This window comes from Rhinopithecus bieti, unplaced genomic scaffold (genome assembly GCF_001698545.2).
Source record: "Rhinopithecus bieti isolate Rb0 unplaced genomic scaffold, ASM169854v2 scaffold_9981, whole genome shotgun sequence".
NCBI classification, from domain to species: domain Eukaryota; kingdom Metazoa; phylum Chordata; class Mammalia; order Primates; family Cercopithecidae; genus Rhinopithecus; species Rhinopithecus bieti.
Window position 1 is genome coordinate 2,692,284 of NW_016806838.1, and position 10,761 is coordinate 2,703,044.

The 10,761-nt window shown below is 50.6% G+C and overlaps 2 protein-coding genes across 3 annotated transcripts; one reads left to right on the forward strand and one right to left on the reverse strand.

The window, feature by feature from the left end:
- Positions 1-187: 187 nt before the first annotated feature.
- Positions 188-3,636, forward strand: SLC35B2 (solute carrier family 35 member B2). Of its 2 annotated transcripts, XM_017878112.1 has the most exons (4): positions 188-352; positions 870-1,063; positions 1,256-1,410; positions 2,097-3,636. In XM_017878112.1, exons 1-4 carry the CDS (start codon positions 342-344, stop codon positions 3,033-3,035), a joined length of 1,299 nt encoding a protein of 432 aa, XP_017733601.1. In that variant the 5' UTR covers positions 188-341; the 3' UTR covers positions 3,036-3,636. The 2 variants fall into 2 exon arrangements, with proteins under 2 accessions (XP_017733601.1, XP_017733602.1); XM_017878113.1 differs by lacking the exons at positions 188-352; positions 1,256-1,410 and having other exon boundaries at positions 983-1,063.
- A 212-nt stretch (positions 3,637-3,848) lies between these two features.
- Positions 3,849-10,736, reverse strand: HSP90AB1 (heat shock protein 90 alpha family class B member 1). The gene is given in 14 exon segments (XM_017878110.1): positions 3,849-4,242; positions 4,353-4,550; positions 4,553-4,685; positions 5,178-5,446; positions 5,567-5,714; positions 5,838-5,935; positions 5,938-6,027; positions 6,231-6,396; positions 6,847-7,155; positions 7,289-7,422; positions 7,606-7,765; positions 7,868-8,074; positions 8,691-8,837; positions 10,234-10,736. Coding segments are annotated over 13 exon segments (2,169 nt in total). The 5' UTR covers positions 10,234-10,736; the 3' UTR covers positions 3,849-4,132.
- Between the last annotated feature and the right edge of the window lie 25 nt (positions 10,737-10,761).

Consider the following 10,761-nt stretch of genomic DNA (forward strand, 5'->3'; position numbering starts at 1 on the left):
GCTTATGAAGGCCAAAGGCGATGACGATGCACAGGGGACGCGCCGGGCGGGCGCATCTTCAGGGCTGGGGCTCCCCACGCCCAGGGCAGGCCAGCTCGCCGGAACCCGAGCCGCGTCTGCCTCCGAGCCGCGCGGGGGCGCTGTGGCCCGGCGGCGGCCCGGGGCGCTGCGTGGTCGCGGTAGGGGCGGAGGGGACCGCGGGGAGGGAGGCGGGAAGAGCGCGGCACTTCCGCTGGCCGCGGGCTCGCTGGCCGCTCCTGGAGGCGGCGGAGGGAGCGCAGGGCCGTGCGGCCCGGGGACTCGCATTCCCCGGTCCCCCTCCACCCCACGCGGCCTGGACTATGGACGCCAGGTGGGGGCTAGGGCAGTGGTGAGCTCACGTGACCGAGCCCCCGGGCCACGTGACTGCCGCACATCTGCACGGGGGGCCGGGTGGGGTCCCGGCTGCTCGGCCGTCGGCCAGCATAGGAGCCAGTGGGGATGGGGGATGCGGCTTGGTTTTGTGCTCCTTGGGGAGCTTCGGGCGGAGGGGCAGGGTACCCTGACGCCCTAAGAACGTGGAGGGGAGGGTGGGGGAAGGGGCGCTGCCTCTGGCTTGAGCAGCGGGCCAGCGCTGGAGGGAACAGAGGAGACCTATGTGGCCAGAAGGGCGGATCCACCCCCGGGGAGGGAGGAAGCCCTGCCGGGCCAGCGCCGGCGTGCCCTCGCCCCTCCTCGAGAGAGAGAGAGAGAGAGAGACACTCTTTGTCCGGGCCGGAGCTGCAGCGGAGGGGGCGGGGAGGAGACTCCGGGCACTACTCCAGTGTGGTCCCCTCTGGAGGGCGGAGGGGATAACTGCGCCCTAATGCTTATGTCCGCTTTCCTTACAGGTGGTGGGCAGTGGTGGTGCTGGCTGCGTTCCCCTCCCTAGGGGCGGGTGGGGAGACTCCCGAAGGCCCTCCGGAGTCATGGACCCAGCTATGGTTCTTCCGATTTTTGGTGAATGCTGCTGGCTATGCCAGCTTTATGGTACCTGGCTACCTCCTGGTGCAGTACTTCAGGCGGAAGAACTACCTGGAGACCGGTGTGTGAAGCAAGGGCGGGGAAGTGAGCTAGGTCGGGAAGGAGGGTATTTATTTGGCCAGCAGTCCAAACGGGATATGAGTTGGAGAGGGCGGGGCGACGGTAGGCCGGACAGCAGGGCAGGCTGGCTGCTCTGGGGAAGAGGAAGTGCTACGGAGAAAATTTGGGGCTTGACTTTGTGTGCTTTCTTCAGGTAGGGGCCTCTGCTTTCCGCTGGTGAAAGCTTGTGTCTTTGGCAATGAGCCCAAGGCCTCTGATGAGGTTCCCCTGGTGCCCCGAACAGAGGCGGCAGAGACCACCCCGATGTGGCAGGCCCTGAAGCTGCTCTTCTGTGCCACAGGACTCCAGGTGGGTAGGTGGGCTCAGGCTCTCTTCCTGGGTTGGATGCCGGTGGGCAGGGATTCTGCGAAGGTTTCCATTTTACCAGTCCCAGAGCTTTGCTAGTTGGTGTGTTTCATGTCCTGCTCCCAGGGGCACACTGCACCTCCATCTTGGAGGTGTTTGGGGGAAATGCTCTTTTCTTTCCTCTTCTCCTCTCCAGCACTGGTACTGAAAGTTCATGCTGTTGTTTCGAGATGTCTGGTGCAGAAGACTTGCCCTATTCTCTGTGATTTCTACTGTGCCGTTATTATACTTCCTTCCTGCACTGGTGTCTCACATACTGTAAACCCACTGATAAAATTGTGGGGGAGCCATTCCGCTTTCCCCCAGTACTGCATGTGAGAGAGTGCTAAGATGCGGGCTCCATGGCATTTTGCAGTGGGTACTAGTTCCACCTCGAATATCATTTTGAACTACAGATACCCAATTCTGAGAGTTCTTGCCTCCCGGAATTGGTTTTTCACACACAGTTGATTCATTCCCTACAAGGTGAATCCAGACTTGGGAGAAGAAACTTCTACAGAGGAACCAAAAAGTGTATATTTTCCTTTGAATCACTTAGGCATCATCCTGAAGAAGAGGGAGAAGTCAATTTTTGTCTACCTTTTCATTATCTTGCTTATTGTCTCCTTTGCCTCTACCTTCCCCAACAGGTGTCTTACCTGACTTGGGGTGTGCTGCAGGAAAGAGTGATGACCCGTAGCTATGGGGCCACAGCCACATCACCGGGTGAGCGCTTTACAGACTCGCAGTTCCTGGTGCTAATGAACCGAGTGCTGGCACTGATTGTGGCTGGCCTCTCCTGTGTCCTCTGCAAGCAGCCCCGGCATGGGGCACCCATGTACCGGTACTCCTTTGCGAGTCTGTCCAATGTGCTTAGCAGCTGGTGCCAATACGAAGCTCTTAAGTTCGTCAGCTTCCCCACCCAGGTGCTGGCCAAGGCCTCTAAGGTGATCCCTGTCATGCTGATGGGAAAGCTTGTGTCTCGGCGCAGCTACGAACACTGGGAGTACCTGACAGCCACCCTCATCTCCATCGGGGTCAGCATGTTTCTGTTATCCAGCGGACCAGAGCCCCGCAGCTCTCCGGCCACCACACTCTCAGGCCTCATCTTACTGGCAGGTTATATTGCTTTTGACAGCTTCACCTCAAACTGGCAGGATGCCCTATTTGCCTATAAGATGTCATCGGTGCAGATGATGTTTGGGGTCAATTTCTTCTCCTGCCTCTTCACAGTAGGCTCACTGCTAGAACAGGGGGCCCTCCTGGAGGGAACCCGCTTCATGGGGCGACACAGTGAGTTTGCTGCCCATGCCCTGCTACTCTCCATCTGCTCTGCATGTGGCCAGCTCTTCATCTTTTACACCATTGGGCAGTTCGGGGCTGCTGTCTTCACCATCATCATGACCCTCCGCCAAGCCTTTGCCATCCTTCTTTCCTGCCTTCTCTATGGCCACACTGTCACTGTGGTGGGAGGGCTGGGAGTGGCTGTGGTCTTTGCTGCCCTCCTGCTCAGAGTCTACGCACGAGGCCGTCTAAAGCAACGGGGAAAGAAGGCTGTGCCTGTTGAGTCTCCTGTGCAGAAGGTTTGAGGGTGGAGAGGGTCTGAGGGGTGAAGTGAAAGAGTCTTCTCACCATTCTCTCCTTCTACTGTAACCCGAGGGAGCTGGCTCAAAGGGCAAAAATGCAGGTGTTTTCTCAGTATCATAGACCAGCTCTGCAGCAGGGGGTGGGGAGCCCAGGAGGCAGCCTTCCCTTTTGCCTTAAGTCACCCATCTTCCAGCAGGCAGTTTATTCTGAGCCCCAGGGTAGAGACAGTCCTCAGTGAGGGAAGAGTTTGGGGTCAAGAGGGCATAGGTAGGTTCCACAGTTCCCCCTCCCAGAAGTTTCCTTAAGTCTTGCCCTAGCTGTGCTCTGCCACCTTCCAGACTCCCTCCTCTCTGCAAATACCTGCATTTCTTACCCTGGTGAGAAAAGCACAAGCGGTATAGGCTCCAATGCTGCTTTCCCAGGAGGGTGAAGTGAAGATGGTGCTGTTGTGGAAAGGGGATGCAGACCCCTGCCCAGCACCACCTCCTATGCTCCTGGATCCCTAGGCTCTACTCCATGAGCCTGTTGTAGGTTTTGGTACTTTAGAAATGTAACTTTTTGCTCTTATAATTTTATTTTATTAAATTAAATTACTGCAATGGACTTGGTCCTGTGTTTTGGTTGACTGAAAAGGCATTATTATATGGTAGTTTTTCAGAAAAACTGCCTTTAGCTTCAGTGTATGCACTCTTAAGACTCACTGGTATTCTGTATCTTAGCTACAAAACCAGCTCAACTTGCTGTGCTCATGAACACAGCAAGAGCTGTGGGGATAGAGAAGCTAGGGAAGAATAACATCCACTTCACAAGGGAGAGCAGAACTGTATAAAAACGGCATATTCTTTATTTTGCATACTTTAATTTCAGAACAAAATGAAGAAAATAAAATAAACCACAACACACAACATCCAATCCTGCTGTCAGAGTAGAGAGGGAATGGGGCTTGACACCCTTGGTTTCCTGCCTTCAACAAAAGGACAGGAGAGGAAAACAACACTAGACATCAGCAGGGGGAGCCAGGTGGGACAGGGGCACTTGAGGCTGCAGTGGGAGCCACAGGGACACTATACAAGGGCACAAGTTTTCCAACTATGAACTTCTAATCGACTTCTTCCATGCGAGATGCATCCTCATCGCCCTCAAGAGGGGGGATCTCATCAGGAACTGCAGCACTGGGTTCCTCTGCTGCCACTTCATCTTCATCAATACCTAAAGTAAAATTAAGCCATGTAAGACTTGACTAAATAGCATCAAGTCAAATCCAGACAGGAGCCTAGTTGCACAAACTCCTTGCCACACCAAGTACCAAAGCTGCTTACCTAGACCTAGCTTGATCATGCGGTAGATGCGGTTGGAGTGGGTCTGGGGATCCTCAAGGGAAAAGCCTGAAGAGAGCAGGGCGGTTTCAAACAGCAGCACCACCAGGTCCTTAACTGCCTTATCATTCTTGTCGGCCTCAGCCTTCTGCCGCAGAGTCTCCACAATGGGGTGGTCGGGGTTGATCTCCAGGTGCTTTTGGCCATCATATAGCCCATGGTGGAGTTGTCCCGAAGTGCCTGGGCTTTCATGATCCGCTCCATATTGGCTGTCCAGCCATAGGTGCTGGTCACAATGCAGCAGGGTGAAGACACAAGCCTATTGGAGATTGTCACCTGTGGACAATCACAAAAGCCTTAGATTTGCATTAGATCAGTGACCACTTTGAAAGAGAAAACAGACACTGTCAAGCCTGTAATTCCAGCAGGGGGAGGAAGAGGTGGACCAATCACTTGAGTTTGAGACCAACCTGGCAAAACCCTCTCTCTACAAAATATATAAAAAATTAGCTGGGTGTGGTGGCACATGTCTGTAATCCCAACCACTCAGGAGACTTGAATTTGCAGTGAGCTGAAATCCAGTCCAAAAAAAAAAAAAAAAGAAAATGATATTTTATCTACTCTCAGAAGTTAACTGAAGCAATGCCTAATCTGTGCCACATTTTATTAAAATAGCCTTAAACCTGGCTAGGGAAGAGAACAAGAGGCAAGAAGGCTTCCAACAGTAAATAGGGGGCCTCAAGCCACTAACTGTGTAGAAACATGATTGTGATGGAGCCCACCTCAAAGGTATGTTACAAAATATATCCTAGCTCCAGAATGGCTTACCTTCTCAACCTTCTTATCTAAGATTTCTTTCATGAGCTTGCAAAGGTTCTCAAACTTTGCCTTGCTCTCTTCCATCTTTTTCTTCTCCTCCTCATCCTCAGGCAGCTCCAGACCCTCCTTGGTAACTGAGACCAGGCTCTTCCCATCAAACTCCTTGAGCTGCTGCACACAGTACTCGTCAATGGGCTCGGTCATATATACCACCTCGAAGCCCCGTTTCCGCACTCGCTCCACAAAAGCTGAGTTGGCCACCTGCTCTTTGCTCTCACCTGTAGGGTAATTAAATGGACTCAGTGACTAAAATGCCTCATACTGCCAGTTCCGTTCCTAGGTAGCCCTGAAATGTGCTCCCCACTCCTCCAAAAAGGCTTCCATCAGAAACAACGCACCAGTGATGTAATAGATGGACTTCTGTGTCTCCTTCATGCGAGAAACATACTCTGACAAAGATGTCATCTCATCTCCAGACTGGGAGGTGTGATAGCGCAGCAGCTCAGACAGGCGGCGGCGGTTAGTGGAGTCCTCGTGGATTCCAAGCTTGAAGGGTGGGAAGAGAAAAAACAATCCAACTTAACTACAATTCACTTTCTATGAGAATGGAAAAATTTGTTAGTAATTACTAAGAAAAGTGGTAAAGGGAATAAGCATTTGCCTCTTTACCTTGAGATTTTTAGAGAATGCCTCATAGAATTTCTTGTAATTCTCCTTGTCTTCTGCCAGCTCAGAGAAGAGCTCAAGACACTTCTTAACAATGTTTTACGAATGACTTTCAAGATTTTGCTCTGCTGGAGCATTTCTCGGGAGATGTTCAGGGGCAGATCCTCAGAGTCAACCACACCACGAATAAAATCTGCCATCAACCAGGATGAGAAAGCTCAGTAAAAATAGCTAGACCAGAGCTGGTACCCAGATTCAAACAGAAGGCTCTACTAGCCTCCTGAACCCTTACACTTACTATGCATTGCAGAAAACCCTTAACCTAGGATATCCTAGCAGAATGCCGAAAACCTCCCAAGACTTCACCCAACTAAATTAGGCCAAAGAGATACTCACTGAGATACTCTGGTATTAACTCATCACAGCTGTCCATGATGAACACACGACGGACATAGAGTTTGATGTTGTTCTTTTTCTTCTTGTTTTCAAAAAGGTCAAAGGGAGCCCGACGAGGAATGAATAGCAATGCCCTGAATTCCAACTGACCTTCTACAGAAAAGTGCTGAAAGAAACCAAAAATAAGCAAGTGATACATTTCAAAAGAGGGCCTTTTAGCCCCAACACCAAATTACCTAAAAGTGGAAGAATGATCCTCCCTAAGCCTAACGGATAGAGCGCACACACACGCAGTTCCCGAGAAAACTGAGCCTTAATGCCCTCAACAATCTACACGAATACTAGCTGTATATAGGAAACAGTCTGCTCTGCTCAGAACCCTGGATGTGTAAGGCTGCCAATAGACATTACCCAGATTTCCTTTAGAGAAAGTGAGCTCATTAGGAAGGATGGCACTTCACTATGACAGGGTAATCAGTAACTGAAAATACATGGCTCTCACATTTCTTTTATCAGCTGGACACGCTCCATGTGTCTATTACCTGCCAACACCCTTCCACTTACACTCATTCCTCTCCATATTTGCATGTTGACCCAACATGCAAAGGCTTCTCACCTTGACTGCCAAGTGGTCTTCCCAGTCATTGGTGAGGCTCTTGTAGAATTCTCCATACTCCTCTTGGGTGATGTCATCAGGGTTTCTGGTCCAAATAGGCTTGGTCTTGTTTAGCTCTTCCTGATCAATGTATTTCTCTTTGATCTTCTTAGTTTTCTTCTTCTTATCCTTACCACTGTCATCCTCCTCATCTGAACCCACATCTTCGATCTTGGGCTTTTCTTCATCATCTTTATCTTCCTCTTCTTTCTCACCTTTCTCTTCCTCTGCCTCATCATCACTAATTTCCTTCTCTCGCTCCTTCTCCAACTAAGTAACAAAAACAGAAATTAGCCTTGGAGTACAAAACACCAGGAAAAGCAGAAGCCAGGGACCATGAGATTCTCCAGAACAGGAAACATCCTGCACGCTAAGTGTAAAAGGTTTAAAAGTCCACACTCACATAAAGGGTGATGGGATAGCCTATGAACTGAGAGTGCTTCTTCACTACTTCTTTGACGCGCCTCTCTTCTAAGTACTCTGTCTGATCTTCTTTAAGATGGAGGATCACTTTGGTACCTCTGCCAATGGGCTCACCTAGAAGAGTTAATCACAAGCGTGTAACAGGGTGAAAGTATATGCAGTTGAGACTTCACCAAATTAATAAAGTGTAAGTAGAACTGCTATGAAAAACTGCTTGACAGGATGCTCAAAATTTCTGCTACTGGTGAGCCCACAAAACTCTAACCCAGCTACCTTGTAACAGAAAAGCTAACTTACCATGGTCAGCCCGCACAGTGAAGGAACCTCCAGCAGAAGACTCCCAAGCATACTGTTCATCATCGTTGTGCTTTGTGATCACAACCACCTTCTCTGCCACCAGGTAGGCAGAATAAAAGCCAACACCAAACTGTCCAATCATGGAGATGTCTGCACCAGCCTGCCAACAAGTTTTTTTAAAGTCAAACACAAAATTTAAAGAAGCAAAAAAATAAAGAACACTGATGACTATGAATGGTGTATGCCAACAGAACTGCAGTACCTGAAGAGCCTCCATGAATGCTTTAGTACCAGACTTGGCAATGGTTCCCAAATTATTTATGAGATCAGCTTTGGTCATGCCAATGCCTGTGTCTACCAAAGTCAGGGTACGTTCCTGAGGGTTGGGGATGATGTCAATTTTCAGCTCTTTACCACTGTCCAACTTCGAAGGGTCTGTTAGGCTCTCATAGCGAATCTTGTCCAAGGCCTGAAAATAATACAAACAGCAACTTACTTTTGCTCTCTCCCAGACAGGCAATTGCTCTGTTGCCCAAGCTACAGTGCAGTAGTAGCAAGGATGACAGCTCACTGCAGCCTTGACCTCCCTGGTTCAAGTCATCCTCCCACCCCAGCCTCCCAAGTAGCTGGCACTACAGTAGGCACATGCCACTGTGCCCAACTAATATTTAATTTTCTGCAGAGACAAGGTCTTGCTGTTGCCAAGGCTGCCCTCAAAACCCTAGGCTCAAGTGATCCTCCTGCCTTGGCGTTACAGGTGTGAGTCAACACGCTCGGTCACTTTTGCTTTCTTAAAGCCCGTGTCTTCAAAGAAAATCTTGGTTTACCTCTCTCAGCCTCAAATCTGATTGTCCCTTATCTTGAGGCTTTAGAACTACAGTTAGTTCCATGAGCCCACCTTTTCTGGACATAGTCCCTTCCCTTTCAAGTTCAAGATGACCAGAGAGTAAGACAAATCTTTTTGGAATAGTTGCAAGTTTACCCCCTTAAATAGTAGTCCCCAACAAAGCCCAAACCACTCCTTTCCTCTCTTCTAGAATGTCAAAAAAAATAAACACACCAAATATGGAAACCAGAGCACTTACATCAGAAGCATTAGAGATCAACTCCCGAAGGAAAATCTCCTTGTTGGAATAGAAGGTATTGATGATGAGAGACATGAGTTGGGCAATTTCTGCCTGAAAGGCAAAAGTCTCCACCTCCTCCTCTCCATGGTGCACTTCCTCAGGCATCTAAAATAAAAATTATCATTAATTACAAAACATGAAGGACTCATATTTAAAAATCCTAAAGGTCATCTCATTTGTTAAGACCTTAAGGAGTTGAGACTGGTTTGACCTGACTACTATCCCTTCCGAAGAGACTGAAAAAGCATTCTCTTAAAATTAGTGTTAAAAAAAACACACTAAGTGGGAAGCCTGAAAATTCAGAAGGAAAAAGAAAATAAGCTAAATGTTCTTCAACCAAACGTCACAGAACCCAGCTACTTAGAGTGGTGACCAGCAGGCTCAGCGTCATCCGGTAGTATGGCAGAAACTCATAATGCTGGTCCAACCCAGGTATCCAGAGATCCCAAATAATCTTTACACAAATTTAAATGTGAAAATCACTACCTACAGTTCTTCATTTGGAGATCAAAGTAACTAGTCTGGCACTAACTTTAAACTGCTCCCCCTGAGATGTCTTCCTAAGACCAGCCCAAGGGCGGGACACTCCTGCCCCACACTGCAGGGAGGAATAACCTGGGATGCAGAGAATACTCGCCCGAAGGGCAATTAAATCCGGACAAAGAATCGATAAAACAAAAGCTCCACTACGACCCCTTCACAGGACAAAATTACAGAACAGGACCAAACCCAACACAAGGAAGATGGTGGCCGTAACCACCAGGCCGACACTCGTCACTGCCGGACATGCGTCGGCACGGACCACGCGAGGAGGGGGCGCCGCCGTGCACCCTCCTTCGCCCCAGCATCCGGGCACTGGGGCGGGGCGCCAGAATCCAGAAGCTTCCAGAACAATCTCAGCTCTAGAGGACGGGCGGAGGAGGGAGCCCATGAATCTTCCAGAACCTGCCCCCCTCCCCGCCCCTCCTCCACCGGGCCTGCAAGAAAGATCTGGAAGGAGACAGTATGGGGTGCCGGAGACCGAAAGCACTCCTCCCACACCATGAACCCTCACAGAACCAAAGCACCCAAGGCGGCTTTAACAATGCGTCCGGTAAGAAAGGTGGCAAAGGCAGTCCCACAGGACCGTGCTGAGTCACCCGAGCGAGCACCCCGCCATCCTGCGGTCCCCTCCAACGCCCTATAGCCGCGTCCGGAAGTGGAGGGGCAAAAATGGCAGCGTCCCGGGCCGCGCGGCCACCACGTGCAGCTGCCCGCCGCGCACTGCCCCAGCCCCGCAGCCCACCTCGCTACGGCTAGGAGGAGCGGAGAGAAAGCCCCACCGCCCAAGCACACTAGAGAAAACCGAGGAAAACTCAAGAGCCCTCACCTACCACTACCCTCACCCTATAAAAATCCAGGGCGTTATCCAAAAGCCACCCGACATCTAGGCACCCTAAAGGACAGAAAAAAAGCAACACGAAAGAACACCAAAGAAGCCTAGCAAAGAATTCAGCCTTACCTTGAAAAAAAAACGCTTACACGTATTAGGGAACAACGTGGGCTCGGTTTCTGATAACCAGGAGGCACAAACGCTGCGCCAGAGTGACTAGAAAGAGCTGCTGCGTGCCCCCAAGGCTCCCTATATAAGGCGAAGCACAGAACAGCCGCCCTCCCGTGGATCCCTCCGCCTTAAAGGAGCATGCTTGTCAAGCCCGCACCTGCAGCCACCAGCCCACCTTGACGTCATGGTCCGAAAAAAGGAGGGGGCGGGGAAGAACCCAAACAACGGATCCACCCACACGTTTGCTTGTGATCACAGCCCCATATCTTCACGTCTAGGACCTGACCCCATCAAGAGCTGGGATAAGGAGTGCTCATTTGGCATATGCGGTGTCTCTACGGGCGAGGAACCCATTGACCTCCCCAAAAACCTGTGGGGCAAGAGTCCCCACACCCAAGGACGCGGCCGGAGCGGGGGAACACCTAAAAAGAACGGAGGCAGTTAACCACTCCGACCGCCGCTCCCAGACCCAATCTTCTTCCTAGT